The sequence below is a fragment of the Hyposmocoma kahamanoa genome, unplaced genomic scaffold (assembly GCF_003589595.1).
Source record: "Hyposmocoma kahamanoa isolate Upper Pololo Valley unplaced genomic scaffold, ASM358959v1 93, whole genome shotgun sequence".
Classification (NCBI taxonomy): domain Eukaryota; kingdom Metazoa; phylum Arthropoda; class Insecta; order Lepidoptera; family Cosmopterigidae; genus Hyposmocoma; species Hyposmocoma kahamanoa.
In genome coordinates this window covers 8944373-8969739 of record NW_020654810.1, presented here as the reverse complement: position 1 = coordinate 8969739, position 25367 = coordinate 8944373, and the positions used below count along the sequence as shown (strand labels likewise).

The 25367-nt window shown below is 34.2% G+C and overlaps 1 protein-coding gene across 6 annotated transcripts in view; it reads left to right on the top strand.

Annotated features, from left to right (window-relative positions):
* Positions 1-506: 506 nt before the first annotated feature.
* Positions 507-25367, top strand: part of LOC113237431 (TOX high mobility group box family member 3-like) — a 36230-nt gene continuing 11369 nt past the window's right edge. For 2 of the 6 annotated variants that reach the window (XM_026473893.1, XM_026473896.1), the window contains exons 1-5: positions 507-726; positions 1252-1438; positions 16843-16911; positions 20342-20470; positions 24030-24139. In XM_026473893.1, the coding sequence (XP_026329678.1) occupies positions 1376-1438; positions 16843-16911; positions 20342-20470; positions 24030-24139 (371 nt within the window). In that variant the 5' untranslated portion in view covers positions 507-726; positions 1252-1375. Of the gene's footprint in view, positions 727-1251; positions 1439-7635; positions 7990-16842; positions 16912-20341; positions 20471-24029; positions 24140-25367 lie in introns of those variants that run through there. The other 4 variants (XM_026473895.1, XM_026473891.1, XM_026473892.1 and 1 more) reach the window with 3 other exon arrangements.

Below are 25367 nucleotides of genomic sequence, written 5' to 3'. Positions count from 1 at the left end.
ATTCTTGTAATAACAAACAATACCCCAAAAGCCACTTCCGTAACAAATGGTGAGACAATATCTATTCTGTTGCGATTGAGGAAAATTGCTGTACAGACATTTATAAGAAAGGGTGTTTTCCGGGCCTGCTACCACCCTTTTCAAAGGAACAATCAAAATATACCTAAGGAAAACGCAATAATAACGAATAGCTACTTTACAACAATATCATTTTAAGTTATATTATAGGCCTCAAATTACTATTTAATTTTTAGTTACTCGGAAGAATGTTAGGCCGGAGTAATTGAAAGCTTCTGCAGTGCAAAAATTCGAGAGTTTAGAAATGCGAGCAGTAATGAATGACGTCAAATTAAGCTCTAAGCTTAACAGAAAACATTACTGGGACCTTAATTCGCGATTAAGGCAAACATAGTACGCGGGGTGAGTGGTGGTGCGGAGACGTAGGCTGCGGAGCCAGTGCATGTGCGGTGCGCGGGGGGAGGGGCGCGCGGGCCGGCGCGCCGCGGGCCGCCACTTCGCTGTACTCGAGGAGCCCCGGTACACCTCGGTTTCCGGCGGGTGCTCCCTCGCGGTTCGAAGTGTCCCGCGTGCCGCGCCGCCCGGTCGCGACCCGCGTGCCGGCCACGTGGCTCCGTTTGCCGCTCGCCATCAGCTCACCGGCAACGCTCAGCATTATTCACGCGCACGCCATTGATAAATCTCCTGTAATTACTGTCAACGATCAAAGTAAACAACTTTTCTACACTTCCGTGCCATTATTTTACTTCTAAAGTTTACTTAATTATTAATAAATACTGTATGTATACAATAAATACTTTCTATTAATTTTATCGCTTACCGATTAATAGTTATACTCGTATTATTTCTTGTTAAACATGTAAAATAATAAATAATTTTTCAGAAAAGTTAAAATCTATTAATATTGCATCTTTTACACGTTAGTAGAGAATATAGCATAATAAATTATTAAGGCGTATATTTCTAAATTATCCACATTGTATTTTAATGAAATTTTACATTTGTCATCTATGATCAAATCTACTCTATTTTACTAAGGAAAGAAATTTCTGATTATTACCGACGGCTTCTATTATGACCTCTTTATATTTTTCGTAATCAGCCTCTAATTGTAGTATTTATTTTCTATGAAAAAGTTTCATTATGTCTGTCATAATAAATGATGATACGAATAAAACTAAGAATTGGTTGCGCTAAATCATACTTAATTAAAATGTGTAACTTTTGTCATAGGTATCAAAATGCAATGCACGTTGTGAAATCATAAGCATTTAAGAAGTTGGCATTAATGTTAGAAGTACAGGACTCTGTGAATGGACGGATATATTTGGGATATTGTGAGTAAAGACTATTCCAAATGGAAGCCACTGCTTGTCCAGAAGACCACCACCGAGCCTACAAGCTCTACAATATGTATAAGGTATGAAAAAAAAAATGTTGTACGCTAAATATTATCTTGTTTAAAATGGGAAATGTAAACTTAGGTATGTCCGTAATCTTCAAATGTCATCAAAGGCCGTTAACACAGTATTTATTTGTGAATGCATCGTTGTAGATAACAAAATTTGAATTATAGGCATTTAAAAGCAAAAACTGAAGCGTAACAACATTATAATAAATTTATATAGCAGACCATACCATATGAGCGATCAGAGTATCTTCAATAATTCTGCAATAAAATAATATAATATAGTAAACTTTTTATTGCGGACTGATTAATCCATACAGTTTCGTAAAATCTTAAAATTATATTAAAATATATTACGGGACGAACAAGTCGTGCGCCTGTTATGTTATGTGTTCATCCCGTCACTTCGTTTTATAAAAAAAGTGACACGCCTGTCCATGACAGTTGCAATGCCATTCAGAGCGTTAATTCGCAAAGATCTGAATGGCACTGTCACTGCGTTCGTCACCCTGAGACATAAGTTGACAAGTACCATGTACATGTGACAAGCTTAACATCACTTCCCTGGATGAACTCTTTCACAACGAGCTCTACTGCTACTAAATATGTAATTATTTTAGTAGCACTAGAGCTCCTTGTGTAAGAGTTCGTCTAGGGAAGTACTACCACCTTAGCAATTTCTGCCGCCAAGCAGTAATGTGAGCGTTCGAGTTTATAAGGTAAGGTTGCTGGTAAAATGCCAGGTCCATAAGACTTGTCAACTGATGACTCAGGGTGACGGGCGCAGTGGCAGTGGCCCTCAGATCTTCGCGATTTAAAGCACTAAGTGGCACCATAATTGTTATGAACATTGCAATTGATATGAAAATATTTTCGGGAGCCATTTGTATGCTTCCCGATCCAATGCCTGTAAAACGGACAAAGTGGTTTATCCTTAATGACCTCCAAGATGCCGTCGATGCGATGGAACCTATTCATTTTCTGATGATGGCATAATAATCATCACAACGCGCTTCCGCGAAAACTCCGTACGCATTGCAGAATTGGGGGAGCCAAAACAGCATCCTAAACGCATTGTTAAATTGCACACAAAGGGCATCAACAGCCTTCTGCGTGTAGTTAACTCAGAGAAAAAATATAAGTTTTCCTATCTTGCTTCTTATTGAAAAACATTTTGTAACCGTACCCATTACTAAAAATGTAAATACTAAACAGAAACAAATTGATCGATATAGATAAATAAAGTTTCGATTACTAAAATATCATCATCAATTTTATGAAATTCAAGACTACAGGTGTAAGATGATGTCGAAAAATTCAATATGATTAAAATCACATTAAAACTAACCGCCATAAGGTAAAACAACACGTCATCAATCAAAAAACACCAACAGTATCGCATATATCGACCATTGGTTTCTTCCATTGCTGTGTTTAAAAATAAAAGGAAAATACTTTAAAATATAATCAGATACTATTATGATAGACCCATATTGATTTTGAAAAAGCATGTTTTTGCTTCTACGAGTATATTAAATTGGATTTTTTATTACTATCATTACAATTTCGAGCAATTCAAACGGTACTTTTTTACCTTTTTTAATTGTGATTATACTTTTTAAGTTGATTGTATATCAATCAATCTAAATTGGTTTTAGTAAGAAAATGACGGCACTATATACTGATGTCTAATTTAATGAAATAAATAATGTTCTTTGTTAATTTAGTTTATTTTTAAATGCAGTAATCCCCACAGACTGAATACAAAACGCTCCCCTCTACGATGTAATATTGAATTGAAATAAATCTTCGGGGAAATCCTATTCACAATAAATCGGATCCAAATGTATGTAGTGATATCTATACTTTTTATAACCGTAAGTATAATATTTAGATAAACATTTTAACACTATCTTAACTGATCGTAAATAAATACGAGGTTAAAGATGAAGCATACTTGCTTAAAATTTACTATCGAAGCACGTCTTGATAGACCAAAGTTAAACTTGTGTCGTTATGATGCCTAAATATATGTTACGGTTTCAAAAATGAGACAAAAAGATTTATGAACGTAAGGATTAAGGACGTATATCTTTGCAATTTTTCTGAAAATTGATCGGTTCAACCTCAGAAATGTATTATTATATATGCGGACTATATAACAACTCTGACTGCTGAAACTCGTTCGTCGTGATCGTCGTTATTAAAAATTGAATTCTATCTGTACGTAGTTAAATCGGGGTTCAAAATGTAACAAATATTACCGAAAACAAATACACTATCTATTGGAAATGAAACTATTCCATCCGAATCTTAATTGTGTATATTTGTTTTTTCAAACAAACCAACGTTACGGGTGGTTTAGAGGTCCCATGGTTACGGCTGACTCAGGGGACCTGCAAAGGATCAGAAAAAACTAGTTTTCATTTCCATTTCACACTATAATAATAATAATAATGAATTTATTCTCTTCCACAGTTAAACTTATATCTAGTACATAAAATACAGTGTATACTTTTTATTGTGGAAGACTGGTGCTCAAACTAGGTAAACTCTGTATTATGAGATACCAGGTCTCCCTTTGCGGAACAAATTTGAAAATCAGGAAACAAAACAAAAATTCTGTGGTAAATTTAAAACTGCTACATAAATAATTAAGGTTAACCTATAAGCAACGAACAAGCAGCAAAATACAGCCAGTCTTAAAAATGTGGAATGAATATATGTAAAGTTACATGATGTGTGTCGGTGTTGGGGTGTGTGTGTGTGTATATATGTGTGTGTGTGTGTGTGTGTGTGTGTGTGTGTGTGTGTGTGTGAGAGAGAGAGAGAGTGAGTGTGCGTGTGCGTGCGTGTGTGTCATATCATACCAGTAGTGTGTCATATCATATCATACACTAATATTATAAATCCGAAACTAAACCAATAAAATAAAACCAATATTGATGAATTTCAGTATAGAGATAGATGGAACCTAAAAGAAGGACATAGGCTACTTTTTGTCACAAAAATAAATCTTAAAGGGCGTGATACAGGGGATGAAACTTTGTATGGAGAATCAATAAAACTATGAAAATTATTAAAGTACAGTAGGCTACTCGAAGTACTCATTCTACGCAGACGACGACGAAGTCGCGGTCTCCAGCTAGTGGGTATATATACTGTTTAACTAATTCTGTACACACGAGGTCTTGTCTACTTCCATATAAATTTGACAGTCCCGTACATGCATATTTTTGGTAGCAGTAGAGCTCCTTGTGTAAGAGTTCGTCCAGGAAAGTACTGCCACCTTACCTGTTTCTGCTACTAAGCAGTAATGTGAGCTTTATTGCGCTCCAGTTTTAAAGGGTAAGGCTGCTGGTGAAATTACAAGCATATGAGACTTAAACAACATATATTCGATACAAACGCGCGATTGCATCGATGCAATTGCCTGTAAATCCCAAGTGAAGCGATGCAATCACGCGTTTGTATCGAAGCAGTCGCGCGCTTGCATCGCGTTTGCACAGCTACTTAAAATCGCGCGCGAGTGTAAATGTAGACGATTAATGACTGCACCACTGCTGCATCGCATTTGCATCGCTGCTAAATATCGCCCTGTGTAATCGTTCTATTGGTTGAACCTATCGCCTCTCAAGCAGAGGCCGTGGGTCCGAATCCGAGCTCGCACCGCTGGGTTTCTCGGAGTTCATGTGCGAATTTTAATTTGAAATTTACCATCAACTTTTTGGTGAAGGACAATATCATGATGCATGTCGAAGAAAGTCCACGACACTCGGAAAACGTGTGAAGAACCCAACCCGCATTGAGCTGGCGTGGTGGACTATGTCCTAAACCTCCGCCTGAGAGGCACGGATCTGCCCAGCAGCGGGACGTATAGGGTTGATGATGATGATGAATCCTTGTTATAAGACAACGAAGTTTGGTGCATTTAATGATTTCTAGGAAAAATATAGAGCTATGTGTTAATAATTGTAACTTTTTTATAAAGAAAACCGACCTCAAAAGTTAGTGGAATTGCATATATAATGTAATTTGCTTTATTGAAATCGGTTACCGGAATGTATGCGAAACCGGTTCATTCCTTAGTTTGCCACACAGAGGTGGAATATTTTCTTCCAATTTAAATGGGACTAATATTGTGGTACCCTTTTTCCAATAAAACAAAAATAATCATCAAAATCGGTTCACAAATGCCGATTTGTCGCGTGACACATAAACAAAAAATATACGAATGAAATACCAAACATTTTCATTGCATTTTCATTTGCCAATCATATAAGGTAGATGATTATTGTGATGTTATTATAGACGGATAATATATACACTGTGCGCTAGTGTTACGCACCCTCATACGGATTTCCAGCATCTGTGTACGGAATCCTCAAAAGCGACAAAATTTATAATTTAACAATTGACCTGATTTCGTAAGCTCAGTTAACAAATTTGTCACAAAATTGCAGATCGGTCTTTGCTAGAGCTCATTGACCGCTACAAACATTTCATCGACATTACCTATAATACGTCACTTTGTCAGTCTGTCTACTCTACCAATCTATTATTTTGACTACGAGTGCGACAGAGAGGGAAATTGTTGACTTCTCATTGTGGTTTCTGTCTATGTCGGGCGCTCTGCATCATTTCAAATATTTTAGAGGGTTCTTGTTGAGGGAATTAAAGAACATTTACAAGGAAACGTTTATAGCCTCTCGTACATTACGTTACTGTAATGTTTCTTAAAATAGATTCATAATATAGCTAATCGAAAGCCAATGACTTCACAATTAGAGGTTAATAAAATTACTTTCGTCAGTTTTAGACCGACTTCAAAAAAAGGAAGAGGTTCTCAATTCGACTACAGAAAATATATTTTTCTTTTTTGTGTGTATGATACGCGATTATTCCAACATTTGTGAACCGATTTCGGTGATTCTTTTTTATTAGAAAGAGGGTAAGTACCGGGCCCATTCAAATTTGAAGAAAATATACCACCTCTGTAGCAAATTACATGAATCCGGTTTATTGGATTGCACCTAATTTCCGTTAACCGATTTCAAAAAAAATGGCGAGTAGATATAGGTAATTTCACAAATTTTGGAGGTTGGTTTCTTTTTATAAAAAGGTCATAATTATTTAGCTACCAGTGCTTACTTTTCTCACCGAATCAGATACCACTATTGGGTGGGATCTACGCATAGCTGCGATACAAAATTATGTTAGTAGTTCTGAAACAGGTTTATTTTATTGAATATCATTATATTTTTACTGCCATGATAATCATATATTTTTGTGAAAATTCTCCACTATTTTGTTGTTATAATTGATACAAAAATAGAAGAAACGCAAAGAAAATTTCATTCAATCAGACTGAACTCGAACCAGCGACTATTTGCCAAACCGGGGCTACTGCTCCTTCCAATAGAGTTACAAGATCGAGTCGGCTGACGTTACGAATTTCTCTATGTGCTTGTTGTCGATCTTTATATAGGGTTTAAGTGGTTTTTATAGATTGAGTTTGTTGGAAAGGAAGCACGCAGCTTACACCGCTTCTAAATATAAATTGAAAAAAATATTATTAGACTTTATTACTTATAAGTCTAGTAAGTATCAATGTAATAAAACGGTGTTATGCTCCTAGAATTACCATTGCCCGTATAATACACACGTAGTCACATAGTTTTCAATCAGAATACCAATGCGTCTTTAGCGATGAATGTTGAATTGGGACTATAGATCCAAACCCAGGCAATGTTTGAATAACGTCGAATTGATTCCTTGAATAATGCTACGGACATTGACGAATATTTTTGTTGTGATATTAACTCGTTAAAGCTATAGGCATAACTCCTGTAAACTGCAATCACTACAGCACCAATAACCAGAATATCTCAAGAAAACGTGAAATTAAAATTAAAAAAGTTTGAAAGGCTTGAAAACTGACTGCAAATTAGTGCTCAAACTTGTACCAACAAAATAACTAAGTTGAAGTGGAGATTAGAGTGCATCGCACAAAGAGTCCAGATATTCCGAAGCATTGTTGTCTGGAGCGGTGCTCGAAGGCAGCCCCGAGTTTCTACATGTAGATGTGTTGGACTCGTTGGGCTAAACAAGCAAAGCATTGCATCGGGTGCGCCGCAGCGCCATCGGCGTCGTGCGGCGGTTGGCGGTAACACGACGGAGGCGCGGCGCCCCTCCGAAGCGCGCCACGGCCCGCGACCGCCACGCAGTCTTCCCGCGCGGCCCGCACGTGCGTCTAGCGTGCCTTTACCCCACACTAATAAAACCTTTCGAGCGAACTTCTAATATACCCCAAAGTGAAACAAACCCTGAAAAAGGTCGTGTAAAGTGTGCCCTGTGGACAAACCACGGTCCTCCGCGACCTCGACTGTGCAATGACTCCAGTGCTCTATCAATTAAAGTTGTAATTGTATTATTTTTTACTTCCTCGATAGATTAATTAGATCTTACATGGAACCGGAACGCATTTAATTAATGTATGGAATTTATTAGGCCTATTTTTGTTGGATGGAATACATGGGAGGACACTAATTGAGTATTAAATGGTAGGTAAATTACTTTATAATTATAAATAAGTTGTGCCCAAGTAAGTATAAAACTTTTGAAATGGAACAGAAATTAAGTATATATGCTCATTTACATAAAAAAACTTTTTAAAATGAAGTTACTAACAATATTAATGTCCTTATTTACAAAGTTTATACCTCCTGCGAAGTGCAGCTCTAGTTATTTAATTATTGTTTAAGTATTTTAATTACTAAGTTAATTACCTTCAGGTATTACGATAAGAACGAAGTTTAATTTGCAATTATTATTTTGATTTCGCTACACTGGATAATTTCGTATATGTGAAAATGTTTTCATATTCTCATCTCTTCGTTTACACATACTTCTAGAAGTTTATATAGCTTACTTGGAACACTACCAATTTTAAACTTTGAAATTTTGTCAATAAAACGTATTTTGTATTAGATATAGCTACAATATCACTATTCAAATGTAGATAAAATACCGCTATCTCCGACAAACTAGAACGTGTAGATATAAATACAAAGATAAGGCAAAAACGTTTAATTATAAATCAACAATAATATCAACTTCAAAATTCATAAAGCTATACAGATCGAATACATTATTAGCCTACTTACTATCTAAAAAAGAATCATTACTATCCACTTTCACCATAGCTATTGTTGAAGATATACCTAACCGAAATCTACTAAAAGCGAAAGAGAAGAAAACAACGAATAAAAATCACTTACATTCCACTTTTATTCAGTAAATAGATTGTATTCTTTGCTATTACAATTTAACCGCATAATTGCGTTCAATTTTATTCCGCATAATTGGGTTCTGTTTAAGAGGTTCGAGGTTAAACGCTTCAATAAATCGAAAACAGATAACGTAACATTTTTGCTACATCACATTCCAATCTAATAGGTATTATGGAAATACCTATACATGTAAATTAAGTACAACTTTAACATTGTAACACAGTATAACTGTGTAAATACATTTGAACTTCTCATTTATTTAACGTAGAAATACAAGAAAACCGATTTAGACTACATGTCATGTAAATTACCATTATTTTATTTTTGTAAGTATTACGCGAGTTGCCCTAAAAACCAAACAACTAGAACACATATCCTTATTAAGACCTACCTACACTGTCCAAGAAATCTTTATCATTGTGCACACTATTATAAAAAAAAAACAATACAACAGTAAATATCCTTCCGATCTAAATAAGAAATTCCACAAATATAATTTTGTAGCATAGCAAATATTATCTCAATATTATAAATTTATTGTTTATTGTATTCCATATCGAATATGTCAAGGCAATTGATGTAAAGTTCAAAGCGGACAAAATTATATTCCGTTCCTTTATCGCACTGTATAAACATACCTTCTACCAATTACAATCTGGATGTTAAATATAGATATGTGACTACAAACAAATGTATTCCACCCCGTCCCAGTGGGTTTAAAAAACACCGAAAAAAATTCCACCTGCGCCCTTTATTAGTACAGAATTCAGATTGGCCCCTCACAAATGGTAACCAAGGCACAAGTTACGACGACGTTGCGTTCCAATTGTAATAACATCAATTGATTTAAAGTTATTTTAGTGGGAGGAACGGGGTCAGTGACCGGCAATTATGTCCTAGAGACTACACAACTACATTATAATGGAGCACGAAGCCATGTTTCCTCGACATTAAAATCTTCAATGCGCGATCGCTGCTCCAACTTTATTGATATTATTGGTTCGAGTGTCGTAAATAAAAATGCAGTTTCTTGAAAGTTTTGTATGGAGATGAATTATCACATTTTTTTCCGACTACGAAGGCAATGATTTTGTAATGTAAAGTTTATAAAGATCTTAGATAATAAATTGAATAAATCCTAATTACATGATGTAAAAAACAAAGAGTAGGTAAATTATCAATTTTCAGTACAATTTGTTACCTGTATATATATACTGTGCTACTTCCGTTTTAACAAGACTGAGATTGTAAAAATACAGCTCCACCCTCGAGGAGTTTATTCACCCTCATTCTCAACCCTCTGGCTAAGATTAACCCTCTTGAACTTGCCGTATTTTTCAATTTATTTTGATTCTTTTTAATTGACCGATTTATGTTCTCTCCGATGATAAATTGACTTTTGTCAAACTCTATAATTATTTGCAATTAGATCCCGGAACTGGCACTTAGTACGACATCATCAGCTACGTTTTGGAGTTTCTAAAATAATTTAGGCAAATAGATACTTTTCAAACTGTATTAAACTTACCTACTTTTTAAAACTTTCTACTTTCCATGCTCTAAAAACATGTTAGAAACATCGCTTCGGCGACGTTATAATTGACAATCATTGGAATCATTAGTATTGCAAGTTTACTATAGCTGATATCAATATTTTCCAAATATTTGGAGAATTTAACTATTATTATTGAGAATGTAGAGCAGCGATTGTTGTGAACGGTTACGGTCTATGAGGAGAACAAATGAGTGACAGCGGTCTAGATTTGTGGAATATTAATATTTTGTTAATGCTAGCGGGTGGTTACAAAATCGAATAGCACAAAAAGCAATTATCAGCGTGTCCTTTCACTTGGTGGCTGATAGTGTGTGTGGAGCCGGCGTGGTGCGAGTAAGGCCCGTTGGCCCACGGCCCGCACCCGGTGTGCTCAGAACCGGTCTGAAGGAATGAGACCGACTTGTGGCTCAAGGTACTATTACAATGTTGATCAATCGAATTTTGGAACCAACATTTTAAACTTTTCATATTTTAAAAACGATTCGTTTCACTCTCCATGTATACATGCGTAACTTTAAGTCTAATGGTAATTAAGTTCTATACGATCGTGTGCAATTGTTTTTCTATAAGTATTTTACCAAAAGGTATATTACAAGTAGTTTGTAAACCTTGCTTTTATTTATTTTTTAATCTAAAGCTTTTGTAGAGCAGTATGCTTCGGTGAGGAAAATGCGAATAAAACTATTAGTAGCCACGTGAGTAGATTCATACTTTGTATTATAGCATTGTCATGTAGAATAACTAAAAAGCTTTATAAATCAACTAGTGAACTGACAGAGAATGTTTATTTATGCAATACTGAACAATGAATGACCTACATAGCGGATAACTTGACATTTGAAGCATACTTACTCTACAGTTAATGTACATAGATAAGGTTTAGAGGAAGTATTTTGATGCGGATAATAACAACGCCGTTTACAAAATGATATAAAAAGAAAAATGCAATATTAAAAATATTTTTATTGTAGCGTGTATTGTGTTTTGACATTGTACGGTTTTAAACATTTTATGAAAACCCTTAATACGAATGAAGATCCAATAAAACCGCCATTTTTATGAGAGGAATGAATACGACAATAAAACTCCGATGGAACATTGGATTGGAACGTTTCACGTTGGCAATAAACTATGAATTGTAATAAATTGTGGTACAAAACCAAATGCTGTGAGACAGAGAATGCCATTGGGCGCAACTCTCTATAACATTCAATATCGCAATCTTAAGAAATACTAACTGGATGGAGAATTGCTGCGCAATGCAATACCCAGAAATAAATATTATTTTTATTGCCTCTCTTTGACATGGACCCATTTTACAGCGGTTGTTTTTTTGTTGTATTTATTTGTAAGAATTTATTTATTATTTATTGTAGCGCTTAATGGTATTTATATCAATTAAAATTCAATGTAAACACCGAAATTTTCATATGTTAGGTAACCACGTAAGATTCCATTTTTTTTATTTCATTTTCTTCATTATTTACCTTTTAATTTGTACCCTCATAGTTATCACGAAATGTGTAACATCACTCACTCACTATCCTTATACACACACCAGCGCATTTATCTGATCAAAAAAAATTGGACGTAAAATAGCAATTAAATTCTTGTAATATAATCTTTCAAAATTGACTTAATACAGCCTTACTTAACCTTTATTGAAACAATCGAGATTTAGGTTTTATGACAAAGCTGAAACAACTGAAAGTCGTAACAGTTTAAAGCTGATTAAATTAAATTTTAATATATATATATATATATATATATATATATATATATTAAAATTTAATTTATAGTTTATATTATATTTATAGTATATTTATAGTTATATGTATAGTGTGTGGTACACACACACAATATACATATAACTATAAATATACTACTACTATTACTCAAAGTTTACGAAATTTGCACGCAAAAACAGCCTGCAACTACTCTGCTAACCTGTATTAGTAGGTAATTTTTAAAAATAAAAGACAAAAATAATAGCCGACTAATTTTTACATTTCAATTGCTCCTAAAATTAATTAAATTATACTTTTTTTATACAAGAAAAAATCGACCTCAGAAGTTTGTGGAATTGCATCGATTTGCCAAGTTTTATTGAAATCCGTTAGCGGAAAGTGGGTGAAATCCAATAAACCGGATTCACCCCCTAATTTGCCACCCCTAGAGGTGGAACATTTTCTTGAAATTTGAATGGGACCACTAGTGTGCTATCCCCTTTCCAACCAAAATACAACAATCAATCTAGAAATGGCTTCACAAATGTCAGAGTAATTACGTCACATACACAAAAAAATAGAATCGAATTGACACCTTCTTCTTTGTTTGAAGACGGTTAATAAAAATTGAAATATAACCGCCTCTGTGGCCGAAGGGCTACCACGCAGAGGTCCCAGGTTCGATTCCTGGGCCGGGAAAATATTTGTATGGCCTACAATTATTTCTCTCGTGAGTTTAGGAGTGATTTGTGGTTGACTATGTGTGTGTCCATGGCACCCGCGACGCAGGGTTTCCCTAATGCGGGGCTATGTTGAGTGTGTTATTATTATTATTAAAATTATCGATCAAACTTTTGAAAAATACTACATTTGGGAACATTACAAGTGTTCCGCCGATGTGTGTTTTTCGTTTTGTTTTACTTAAAGGTAAATATTTTGTCTAGCCTAACTCAACACTGTCTCCTATGACACAGACTCTTTGTCTAGTTTAAGAGGCAGTCTCTTAAATCTGTTACTCCTTTCTTTTACTGCCTGTTTTATTTTATACCTACACTTAGAAGTCTTGTTTAGCTCGCCCTGTACTATTTGTAGGACTAAAGTGTTTGATTATGTAAAGATATTATTAATATTATTATTGATTCGAACTATTTAGAAACCTCTTTAGCCTTTCCTAAGTACATTTGTATACGCTTTGTACTTCACTCTTGTATACAATCTCTAAAAATATGTAAATATATCGCAAGTCGTTAAAAATTACTTTAAATTTTATATAGAGTGACATAAGGTTTTATTGCCCCCTAGTTAAACACCCTCTATACTCAACAACACCAGAGTAACTAGCTCGTATTGTAATTTGATGATTTGTTACAGTGAATCAAAAATAAAATTGGGGTATGATTTTTTTTTATTCACACTTTTTTACTTATTTTATAAATCAAATGTCGCACTTATTTTTACCTCCTTCATTTCACCTGAAGGAAGTGACAATGAAGACGATGATAGAGTATTCATTTGGTTTTAAAAGAGATTGAATAGATTTGAATTAGAAATATTAATTAAAATTAACATTAATTCACATCAAGAATCAAGTTTCCAAGAAATACAACTCAAGGAATGACTATTCACGGATGTAATAAACTCGTCCGAGTTAAATTGTTTGTAAAGTTTAATTACTTTAAAAATAAGTACTTACTTGTATTGTTAGATAATTAAATGACCTTGCTGTATGACAATAGGTTTACTTTGAAGAACAATCATTAAGTAAACTTCAAATTGTCAATAACAAACACATATATACCTGTATATGTGCTTTTTTATCATACATTATCTGATTTAATTAGAATTAATTCGATTGTTAAGTATTTTTCTGCAAGTACCTAGGTACTGTAGTAAAACAAATTACTTAATGAGTGATAGAATAAGTAGTATTATAGTATTCATCTTAAATAAAGTTTAAACTTGTTAAAACTAAATGTTACGACGCCAACAAACCAAACGGCCTTCATAATTACGAAAAAATGTTTAAGTACGCAAATATTTAACGAACAGCTGGATTTGCATCACAATATCCGACAAACGAGTGTGTTTCTAAAAACAAAAAAGTATTGTCTTTTATTTGTCACAGATAAGGCATCCATTATTATATTCCGTTTATTTTTTAATCAAAATTTTCAAGGAAAATAGTTCGTTTTTCCATCAGTTCATATTATTGGGATATAATTATGTATAAAGTTCGGAAATACGCCAAGAAACAACACATTTGAAGTCAGTTTATTTAAGGTTTACTACAGATTGTAGCATAAAAAGGTCAAGAGCTACACTGGACTGAGTCTAGGCCTCAAATCAAACGTCAAATTTTACATTTAAAGAGAGTTTATGGTGAACTAAAATAAGAAAAGCTGTAAGGCACACATCACATATAAAAAGGAAAACAAAAATATACTCTAATAGGAATTAGAAACGTACAAGCTACACATTACATGAAGAAGAAGGGAACACAAAGGATACGCTGCTACACTTTTATAGTTCCGTAACACTGCTAAACTAAAATAGTCGAATAGACTGACTAAAGGAGGTAATTCACAATAATAATAATTTAATGTAAAACAGCAATTTAGTCAAGGTAGGACTATGGTCTAACGGTGTGGATCCTCAGCACAGGAAACTTGGTACTTGTAAATGTATCCAGAAATACCTTAGGTCTTTGGGTAGTCATTACAGTTCGTACGTTGTAGACGCCACTTCCGGTAGTTATACAGAAAATTGCGAGCGGATCTCAAAAATGAATTGGAGAATATATGTATCCGTGGTTCACACCAACTGAAAAAAATACACGCAGCACACCTACAAATAGTACATCAGGAGGAGGAGGAGTACAACTTTTTCGTACACTTCTAATTGCAATATGTTGTTGTTTTGTTCATTTTTTCCAAGAAAAAACCACTCGTCAGTTTCTTGTCAAAATAACACACCTCCTGAATACAAACACACAAACAAACCTTCTTTCAAAAAGAACTTAACATTTTTGAAATTAATTTCAATAAGTGCCCGACTAAACCACAAAAAGATTCCAAACCAAAAGACTAAGAAAAAAGATGTTCATGCACCGTATTATGCTGCAAGATATACTACCTTTTTTTATATAATACCAAGTGACGGGCCGAACATGTCGTGTACCTGGTGGTAAACGACACGCCGTCCATAGCAGTTGCAGTGACACTCAGAGATGTGGGCACACCCATTCAGTAATAAATAATGGTAAATAAATTTCTTGCGACCTCGCTTAAATTCATTGTAATTATTATAAAATGTTCCACTGAGAAGTCGGTTCGTCATGAGAAGGTGTAACCAAAACTATTTATTTCTCCTGCGTCTTCGTATGTACTAACAATGCCAAAAGTTGACTGCGATTGAGAGGACAAATAGTTAGAAGTAATCTTTAGGTATACAAGCAATATCTGTTTCTCTCGGATTCGTATCGGGCGAAGTGCACAAGTGACATCCGAAGTCGGCCGGCAGTAATGCTCACACTACTGTTTGGCGGCAGAAATATGTAAGGTGGTAGTACTTCCCTGGACGGACTTACATAGATATGTCGATAGTCAATGTTATTCAATTCGATATAGATATTTCGTTTCATGCTCTGTCTTGAAAAAAAAAACCCCTGAAAATACTGGCTATATAATGACGCTGAACGTAATAAAACTGTTAAGAAGACCGATTTATTTTCTAACAGAAAATCTCTGCAATGAATGAATCTCATGCATTAAACATTCTCATACGTACGTCTACACAACGTGAACGTACAATAAAAGCGTTTTCATTACAGTATAATTGGCCAGAGTTAGTTTCAGGATAGATAAATTGAGTTTACGTGTAACCAGCTTGAGCTTAGAATAATTTACTATCCTCCAGTCTAGTAAGATGTAATCAACAATTTACTCAGCGAGACCGGGCAGAATTTAATATTGTTTAAAATAAAAAAGTATAACAAAATTGATGTTAACTATCATGTCGGGAAGTTAACGAGGATGTTGCGGGCCCATCGATCGGCGGATAGAGGAATTACTTGTGATCGCTGAAATTGTGGCCGGCACATCGCCAGGAAACATCTCGTAGGGCCGCGTAGTAATAGAATCAATATCGCAGCAAATTAAATCTTTACCAGAAAGTGATCCACCACTGTGATTATCTTTATAGACGGTTTTATTAAAACCTAGTATGTTTGCTCCGCTCACGATGATGTGCTACATTTCCCTTTTATCTAGGGCTAAGTGTTATTATACATCAACATAGCGATTATTATTACTTACTAGGTATATTCACTTCCATTTTGAACAAACATTATTATATATTTATGAATCAAGTTGAACTGTTTGAATATTTTAAATGACAAAACATGTACTTTCTATTTAAAACAGACGTATTCAAGTATATTTTTTTAATTATAATGATACTTATTAGATACTTAGTAAAACTCTGATCCATTGCTGATGGAAATGCAATTCTGATGAGTTTAATTATTGATAGTTCGGCAGCAAAGATATCGTTACACAACTTCCAATTTTAAAGTATTTTTAATCTGTCATGCATCCTTAAGATACACGGTGTCCCTAACGGTTTTGGTAAAAAACAAATTGAAAAGTTTTGAGAGAATATTTTAAAAATGTTGTACATTATTTTTTTCAATTGGTTGATGCAGACATCGTGTGGTTTTAGGAGGTTACAATACCAAATCGTTACGGATACTATATATCTCTAGGATGCATGAGGAGCTAACATAAGTAATTTTCATCGACTACTATACCAGCGTATTCTAAAATTGGTTTTATTTTGTTACAGCGACCAGAAAACATCGAGCTGTCAGCATCTCGCGACACCAAATTGAGTGTGTACGCTATGAACGACCAGGTTAGCATATTTATCAATATTTCTAAGTTAGATGACATATTTTCTATTTTGCAATCACAAAAGTGACACCAAAATGTGAACTCTATGTACTCAGAATTCCGTCGAGGTAGAGTCCTATATATTACTAATGTTCCGAATTAAAGTGAGTTGGCGAGTCAGTAACAAAAAAGGCAGACAGCAAAAGTTTACAGACTAGCATTTAAAAATGGAATTTACGTATAGTAACCCACTGAGAACTGAGTTTTTAGACTTTCTATAATTCAACTTATTAGTGTTACTTATTTATTTAGCATAGGCTGTAAAACCATCATCTTAAAAAGATAACGGAGAATTAAGAAACTCAAAATGTAACATAAAAGTCATAAAAACTATGGCACTTTAGTAACTAACAACATTTACTTGCCTATACTTAAATTACAACTTCAATATAATCACCAAATACGGAGACATATAAAATGTGTTAAAATATTTGAGTTGTCTTATAAAAACTTGGTTAAGTCAAATGGAATCATATAAAATGCATCTCCTAAACTGCGATAAAATAAAACTTTATGACTCTCATCGGCCGATGTAATACGCTATGTGCGGGTTATGTTCGATTTAATAAAATTTATACCATGAACACCTAATTTATTTTGCGCTATAACAAACTATCATGAGCATATTTCTTTTTTTCCGTGATTTCGGACTATCCATAGAGTTTCATCACAATATGTTCTATTCTTACTAGGTACATGTAGTGACAAGCATAGAATCAAACTTTAAATGCATATTTATTTGAAAAAAACTGATTTTAATATTTTTAGAGAATATTTTAAGAAGATGGCTCAAGATATCTGTATGCTCCCAGCCGATTTAAGCTAAGGCGTTCGTGGGCGCGCATGTGGCTTATGTAGCCAATCTTCTGGGTGGAGGTCCTCGTACCCTGATTACCGCAGATGGTCGGGTTTTTAGTTCGTTCCGCTTAAAATCAAGTTCCGAGCGCTGTTCCGGCTAGTTGGCAGACTGCTGCTCCCATAGTGAAGGCTCTATATAGCCCTTCTCATGTGACGCTTTAGCACTTCTTTGTACCTAAGGAGTTGTCCGCCACGCTTACGCTTGCCCTCCTCAATTTACCTTATTATTTATTACTTTTATTTATTATTTATACCTTATTATTTCACACGCGATAAGACCATCGGATCTTTAGAATCTTCCGGAGACATCTGAGGTAAAACCGGTCGAGCATACGGATATGCCGACGATACACGGTCAATGTTTCGGCAGAATATAATATAGCCAGTCTTAAATTATGGGAGCAGAAGATCTTGGAATTAGGCTTACCAAAAGCTGCTGCAGCTTCGATTCTCCGTTGACTTCTGTATCAAGGTCGCAATTCAATGTGATCATGCTGCCCAAATAACGAAACTTGTTGACCTGCTTCAGCTCGTCCTCGCCGAGTGTAATGGCTAGTGTCTCGTGACCGTGATAAACCAAAGACAATACTTCCGTCTTCTTGACACTAATCTTCAAACCTAATTATCGGCAAAACTCGTCGAAATTGCTGTTGCAGGCCCTCTGTGGTTTCTGCTACAAAACATAGATCGTCCGCATACACGATATCCGTGACAATTGGCTGGTTAGATTGAAAAGCTGACTGTCTGTGCGGAAGCGGATCCGGACACCTTCAAAAGTTGTGTGTAATACTTCCTGGACTGCAACTTCGAATTACATTCGCAAATAGTTTGGGCACCAGTACGAAGCTCTGCTTCACCCCACAGGTAACGGGAAAGAACTCGGACTGATCGTCGTTAACAGCACTCAATGTTATCATGCAATAGTCTCAGGAATTTTATAAACTTCGTGGTGCATTCCACTTTCTCCAGCACCAGCCACAAGACTTCACAAAGAAGTGTTCCGTTCCCTAGTAACTATTCATGCTCTGTCATTCCATTATTTATTGATTAATATAAAATGTTTACGTAATTTGATTTTCTTATTTTATATAAAAATGACGATCTCCCTAAATTAAGTAAGAATTAGTTACTTAAACCGTTAAATGGCGCTCAGCCATACTCTTTCGAAATGAAACTTTTTGGGATCTAAATCGCGTTCAATTGTTTTTTGAACAAACCAACCTTTCGGGCCATTTATAGGTTCCATGGTTATGGCTGACTGTGTAACATTTACGATAACCTAAGCACTCAATAAATACACTTTCGTTACCAAATAGTCTGTATTTTACTTTTTTCTGACCACTTCTGCCCTTATTTTTCTTCAGCTCTATTGAGCATAATGTCATCGAAGATAACTTAGTAAATTCGGTCTACAGTCTCATTGCATGATTGTAAACAATTATATTGTACACTATAATCTAGAGACCAATTGCAAAATCATTATGTATATAAAACACAAATCATACGAAACTACCTCAGACAGGCTTTTATTATGCTTTTTAATTCGCACTTACTATCGTCGTAACTAGAATTATATTTACTTACCAAGTTATAAAGAAAATACTCGACAATTCTTCTAACACTACAATGGCGCAAATAACAATAGTACAATAAGAACAAGACCTTTTTATCGACATTAAATTGTATAGAAACTTGCGCTGTGTTATTCTCATACAGACTTTCTTACGCTCAACTTTTATGTTAAGTAGGTAAGGTCGAAGAAAGAATACATTAGACCTGTTCTTATTTGAATAAAGTTGGGTCTTCTTAGCGTAATGTATGTTTTGAAACAAAAACAAAACGTCTTAAAAGAAAAGGAATGAGGTTTCTTTAAAACTCGAAGATATTTTGTTATGTTTTACGTGTTTCTGTGTTCTGTGGTTTCAAGTTTATAGATGTAGACATGTTAAGCTTTTTATTATTACGTCCCAAACATTTTTTTTACTATCATAGATATTTAACGAACTAAAAATAAATTACCTAAAGTCAACAAAAATAAAAAGTGAAACAAGTTATTTCACCAAAGAAATTTAGTCCCTAACTTTCTTACACACATGGCTGAAATAAGTTAAAAAAATTTGTTTTTGTAGCCATTTCACACTAATGAATTTATCAATAGGTTTAAGTTTTATCCAAGTAAGGGAGGTTCAAAATGGCCTTTACGGTGGCCGTTTTGAACCTTCCTAAGCAGTATGGCCAACTAGAATTTCATCCCAAAGGACGGAAAACTTTACTACTACCAAGTAACGATGATGACTGCCGTTTTTTTAGTTTTTAATACCAGTATATTATAGTGTTTACATTGTATGAAGAGTAATTTACATAGATCGTCATAAATAAATTTCCTTTTTGGCACAGTTAATATGTGCTACATAACCGTATTATAATAATACGAAAGTATTCAGTAAAAAAATACCGTTCTCATACATTAAAACTCTGCAATGCTCGTGGCGAACTCTAGAAAATTATTAACTTAGTGAAATAATTTGTTTCAGACGTTCCACACTCCATCTTTTGGCGACGAAGAATTTGACATTCCAATGATTCACGGACAGCACGTTCCCAGTAGTGGAGTTCAAAACTCCCACATCCAGTACACACAGCTCCACCCTGCGCCACAGGTAGTTAGTATATTGCTGATATATGAAGTTAACGTTTGTTTTTGTCGTACCTCATTACGACTTCGATTTTAGTATCTTAAATATTGTGTAAGGTCTATTTTGTGATTTTTTTTGCTCTAGTACTTCCAGTGTAAGGAATTCACTAGGTTAAAACTAGGTAAAAAGGTATAATTTTTCTGGCTCAGTTGTATATAAGAGTCAAAATTTAGGAAAAAATGTTTAAAAGTATACAGAAATATTTTTTACTTATGTATATTTTTCCATGCCCCAACCCTATTTGTATATACCAGCAAACATAGTTTAATAGCTATATCTAAAACTATGATAATAATATTACATACAAATATATTACACACCCACCTACTACATTACGTACTTATCCTTTAAAATATTGTTATTGTTAAACGAAGCTCTTAAAACATTTACAAAAGTTACACAATATGCTATGCCCTACTTTTTAGATTGCTTTTATTGAAATCAAATTGCCTATCAATCAATGGAATCCTCTCTACCCGTACCTACGGTCGACCCTCGAACTCGAACTATGTTATCTCCGCCACTCGTTCGAGGAACGGAATTTGTATTTTATTTTCACTCTTAGAGCAAACGCAAAATGTGTCTTTTCATTACAGGTACAAATCAATGAATATCATTTTCGAACTCCTTCTTGCCATAGCATATGTTGAAAATGTTTAAGGAGCTATCAGTTATAGTAATAATAAAATTATTTATTCAGAGAAGACAATTTATTATTATTATTATTATAGCATACCAATACACCAAAACTGCATAGACACTAATTTATCTACACCTAAAGTTGGTAAATCTAAATGCTTAACATGTTTATTAGATTGTGTATAGTAGATGTCATTGTTTAAGTTATTGGTCTAAGTACATTACATAGTTAATTACAAGTTTGTTTGTTTATCATCAGCGACAATTTTAATTTTTACTTATATTTTATATTAGAATATTTCATTGAAATGGGTGCAGCAGTTATGGTTCATTGCAACCATATTCCGTATACTCGAAATTAAGCAATACGTATAGGTACGTAAAAACGTAAAAACAAACGATTACGTTTTGTTTTTTTTTAGAATATTAAAAAGCGCGCCATTAGAACGTTTGCGCATTACGTCCGATTCGTATTCCAAATACGAGAAAGAATGGTCCGAAATATCACAGGCAAAGCTAGGTGTACAAGCGATATTCGTATTTTCTCAGATTCAAATCGGGCTTAACGCACAAGCGACATCCGAAGTGGGTCCGAGTTTTCTAGATTTGTATAATCTAACGAATACAAAATCTATCAAAGCAAAAGTCAAAAAAGTAAAGTCGACCGTAATGTCCTAAATTGTGCACACGGACTTTTTCATTACATTACCACCCTATGGATTTTTTCGTCAAGATTAAATAAAAAAAATTATGCTTGAAAAATCTGGCGGTATAATTCACATAAACTAGAAGTACAAAAAACGGAACATTTGCAATTTAACTATATTTTACTAAATTTATTTTGTGTACTCAAATTCTGGAGTATTTTAGAATTTGGAAATTACTTATTTTATATCTAATATGTCGTACATATAAATATATAGATATAAAATAAGTAATTTTCACTACATGCGTCTATGCCTTTTACAACATTTTAATTCGAGTTGTATTATTATATATATAAGGAAGAATGGCTAGCAATCTATTTAAAAAAACATAACAAATAACATAAGAAATAAATTATCGTTGTATCTATTTCCTCGCAAATGTAATGAAAAACATTGTATGTAGCACGGGCGGTAAAAATTATAAATCTCGAGTCATTAAAGCCCTCAGCCTTCGGTTTTGGGCTTCTCACAAACTCTCGTTTAATAATTTCTTATTTACCACCCTTAGTACACAAAAAGTACTATTGTTATACTGGTTTCAACCTTCAGCGATGGAATATACGTCCGACTTCGTCTGATAGCCGGATCCGACATGGATCCGACTATCGGATCATAATCACTCAATACACGTCCGATAGGCGTCCGATTCTTACGTCAGACTTTTCTGAACTAACTATAGTACTGCCAATTTGTGGCGAATTCCCCAAATGCAGGGAATTTTAACTCAACAACTCGACTGGAGATTTCGTGGGCATTGACAGTATGTGAAAAAAATGCCCCCGCATTCTAGCATTTTATAATTTTTTTGCTACATCGCAATGTTGATGATCACCTATAAAAACACTATTTGTATTGATATTTTTTCCACACATCGCACATGCCCCGCTTACCTAGCAACATTTATATACAAATACAAACCGCGTAGATAAAATTATCCGGTAGGATATGAATCACTTTATCCTGAATTGTAAAATGACCACTATTATCAGTCACCGACAAGAGCTGGGCTCTAAAATAGGATGATGATGATGATCAATCGATCCTCGGTATGAAAAAATAAATCAGCTATTGCCAAACAAAGCCGAGCAGTTATTATTTTAACACCACAACTAGACACTCCTCAAGCTTAAATATTAAGGTCTAAATTTAATTCAACTTGTTGAGATTATTTCTAATTAAAGCGTAACGTTAACGTAAATTATTTGATATATTTTTAAGGGTAAAAATAATAACATAAAAAATACTGAGAATATAAATTGATACTATTACATGATGATGATGAATAATATGAACTTTGCTCAAATTTTTTATTTTAATTTTTGGGGATTTTGAATAAGAATTAGCATCGGCAACGCTGCACATCGGAAAAAATAATTGGACGTGTATTTCGTCTCCCCGCAAAAGTATAGAGAGAGCGCCTTCAGACGATCGGATCGGCAATAAAATCAGACTCTACTTCCGACTCGGACTCGGACGTGTATTGAGTATTCAAACCAATATATGGTACAGGGTCAGGATCACATCAAGCTTGACACTTATAATTTAAATCCAACTCTATACCGCTTATGTTAAGAACGGTCCAAAGTACAAAGTGTCAAGCTTGACATCCTCTTGACGAACGAAGTTGAGTCTGATCAGACTACGAAGGAAAAATCGGACGTGTATTCCCGCACTTAAATTAATCAGAGTAACCAATTTTAGAAGCTTATATTAGAAAAATAGTACCTACTCTCAACTTCCTTGTTTATGTATGACCGACCGCCAAAAGTAAGAATATCTATCTATTTCATTTTCAACGGTTCAATACGAAACAGCACGATGAAGAGACGACAGTCAAGCGTTTAGTTACTGCAAGTTGCTCGAATAAATTGAATATACACAAATTACCTTAGTTGTCAAACACATCGTAAATGTCAAATCGATCTAACCTAGTCAGAACGCGATTTTGGGTTTTGTTAATAATTTAGTTTTCTCGTTTTTTATTATTTCAATTATTGGTTGACTGTTATCTTTTTAAGTGTATTATCTTATTTACTTAATTATAGCTCATACCACATGTAACAATGAAGCGGTGTCAGAAGTTTTGATAACAGGAGGTTGTAATTATGTTTCGTGGCGTTTTGTTTTCATAAAATATGTGATTTTGATGTTCGTTGGTGCTAATCTAGAATTTTTTTCAGGTGGGCATGATGAATCCAGCGCAAGACGGCCTTGCGCCTCCCGGCGGAGCACCATCATATCAACAACCTCTTTATTTACAAGAACCTCACACGCCAGTCACATCTCACGGGTTTGTCTTTTTTTAAATAAAATAAACCTATTCCTTGTCAGTCCAAAAGCATTGGAATGTTTGTTTAAATTGTAAAACCACATTTCAGTGCTCCAAAATTACAATTGCGGACTTTCCCTGAAATTTTCCTGTTAAACTAAGAATATAGCACACACCCTTAATATCAGTAGACCTACAAGCAATATGGTATAATATTTTTGTGAGAGTCATTGACAGACGATAAAACAAATGTGAATAACTCAGTTTCAAAAAACTTGGTGAAATTTAACAAAAACTTGTTCACATGATAGCATTCAACTATAAGGTATTGTAATGTAATCGTTGTTTTGAATTTATTGTATCAAGCAACTCTGTAGGCGAGTAATTTTCAGGTTAGTTTTCTCTACCTAATTAAGGTGGCAATTTTTAATTATTTAAGTATTCAAGTATATTATCGTGAAATATGTACTAATTAATATTATTCATCATGATAATATTCTACAATATTTAAATAATAAGAATTGACACCAAAATTAGATGGAGAAAACTAACTTGAAAATTACCCAGGTACAGATTACAAAACACATTTATATCGAGATGTGTGGTGTGTTAGTTTTTATTTTTGTAATTACTTTAAATATCAAATTCATTTATTCCTTTGTGACACCCACATCAAGACCAAATCAACATCAACACTTTTATGGGCAGCTCTCATGAAATTTCGAAATTCGTGCTTCGAATATTTATGAAAATTTTTAGGAAGAATTTGTATTTATTTTTTGTCCATTTCTTAATACTTATGTAAATAGTTTTTGATGATATAGTATTCCTCAAAATAAATGACTTTTGAGAAAATGTACAGGGCAGTTGGAACATTTGTGGGTGAGGGAATGACAAAATCAAAATAACCTGTTACACAAAATATTAAGTCTTAAAGTAAGTTTATATGAGTGAATAATTAATAAATAAAATCAAATGCTAAGCTTCTTTTTATATGATGTGAGAGAATGACTGTCAAAAATGTAACTTTTAGAATTTTGAATTAAATCTTTTCGTAGTAGAAACTTTTTACACACACAAGTACACGCAAAATAGGCGCCTTGACGTCGAGTTGCGGACACCAGCCCGTTACACCAAGTACCAAGTACACACACACAAGTTGAATTTCTTCATTTTGAAACGTTTACAGTGCTGCTGACTTTTAAAAACATACAAAATGCCTTTACCAAAGATGAAAAATGCATTCACA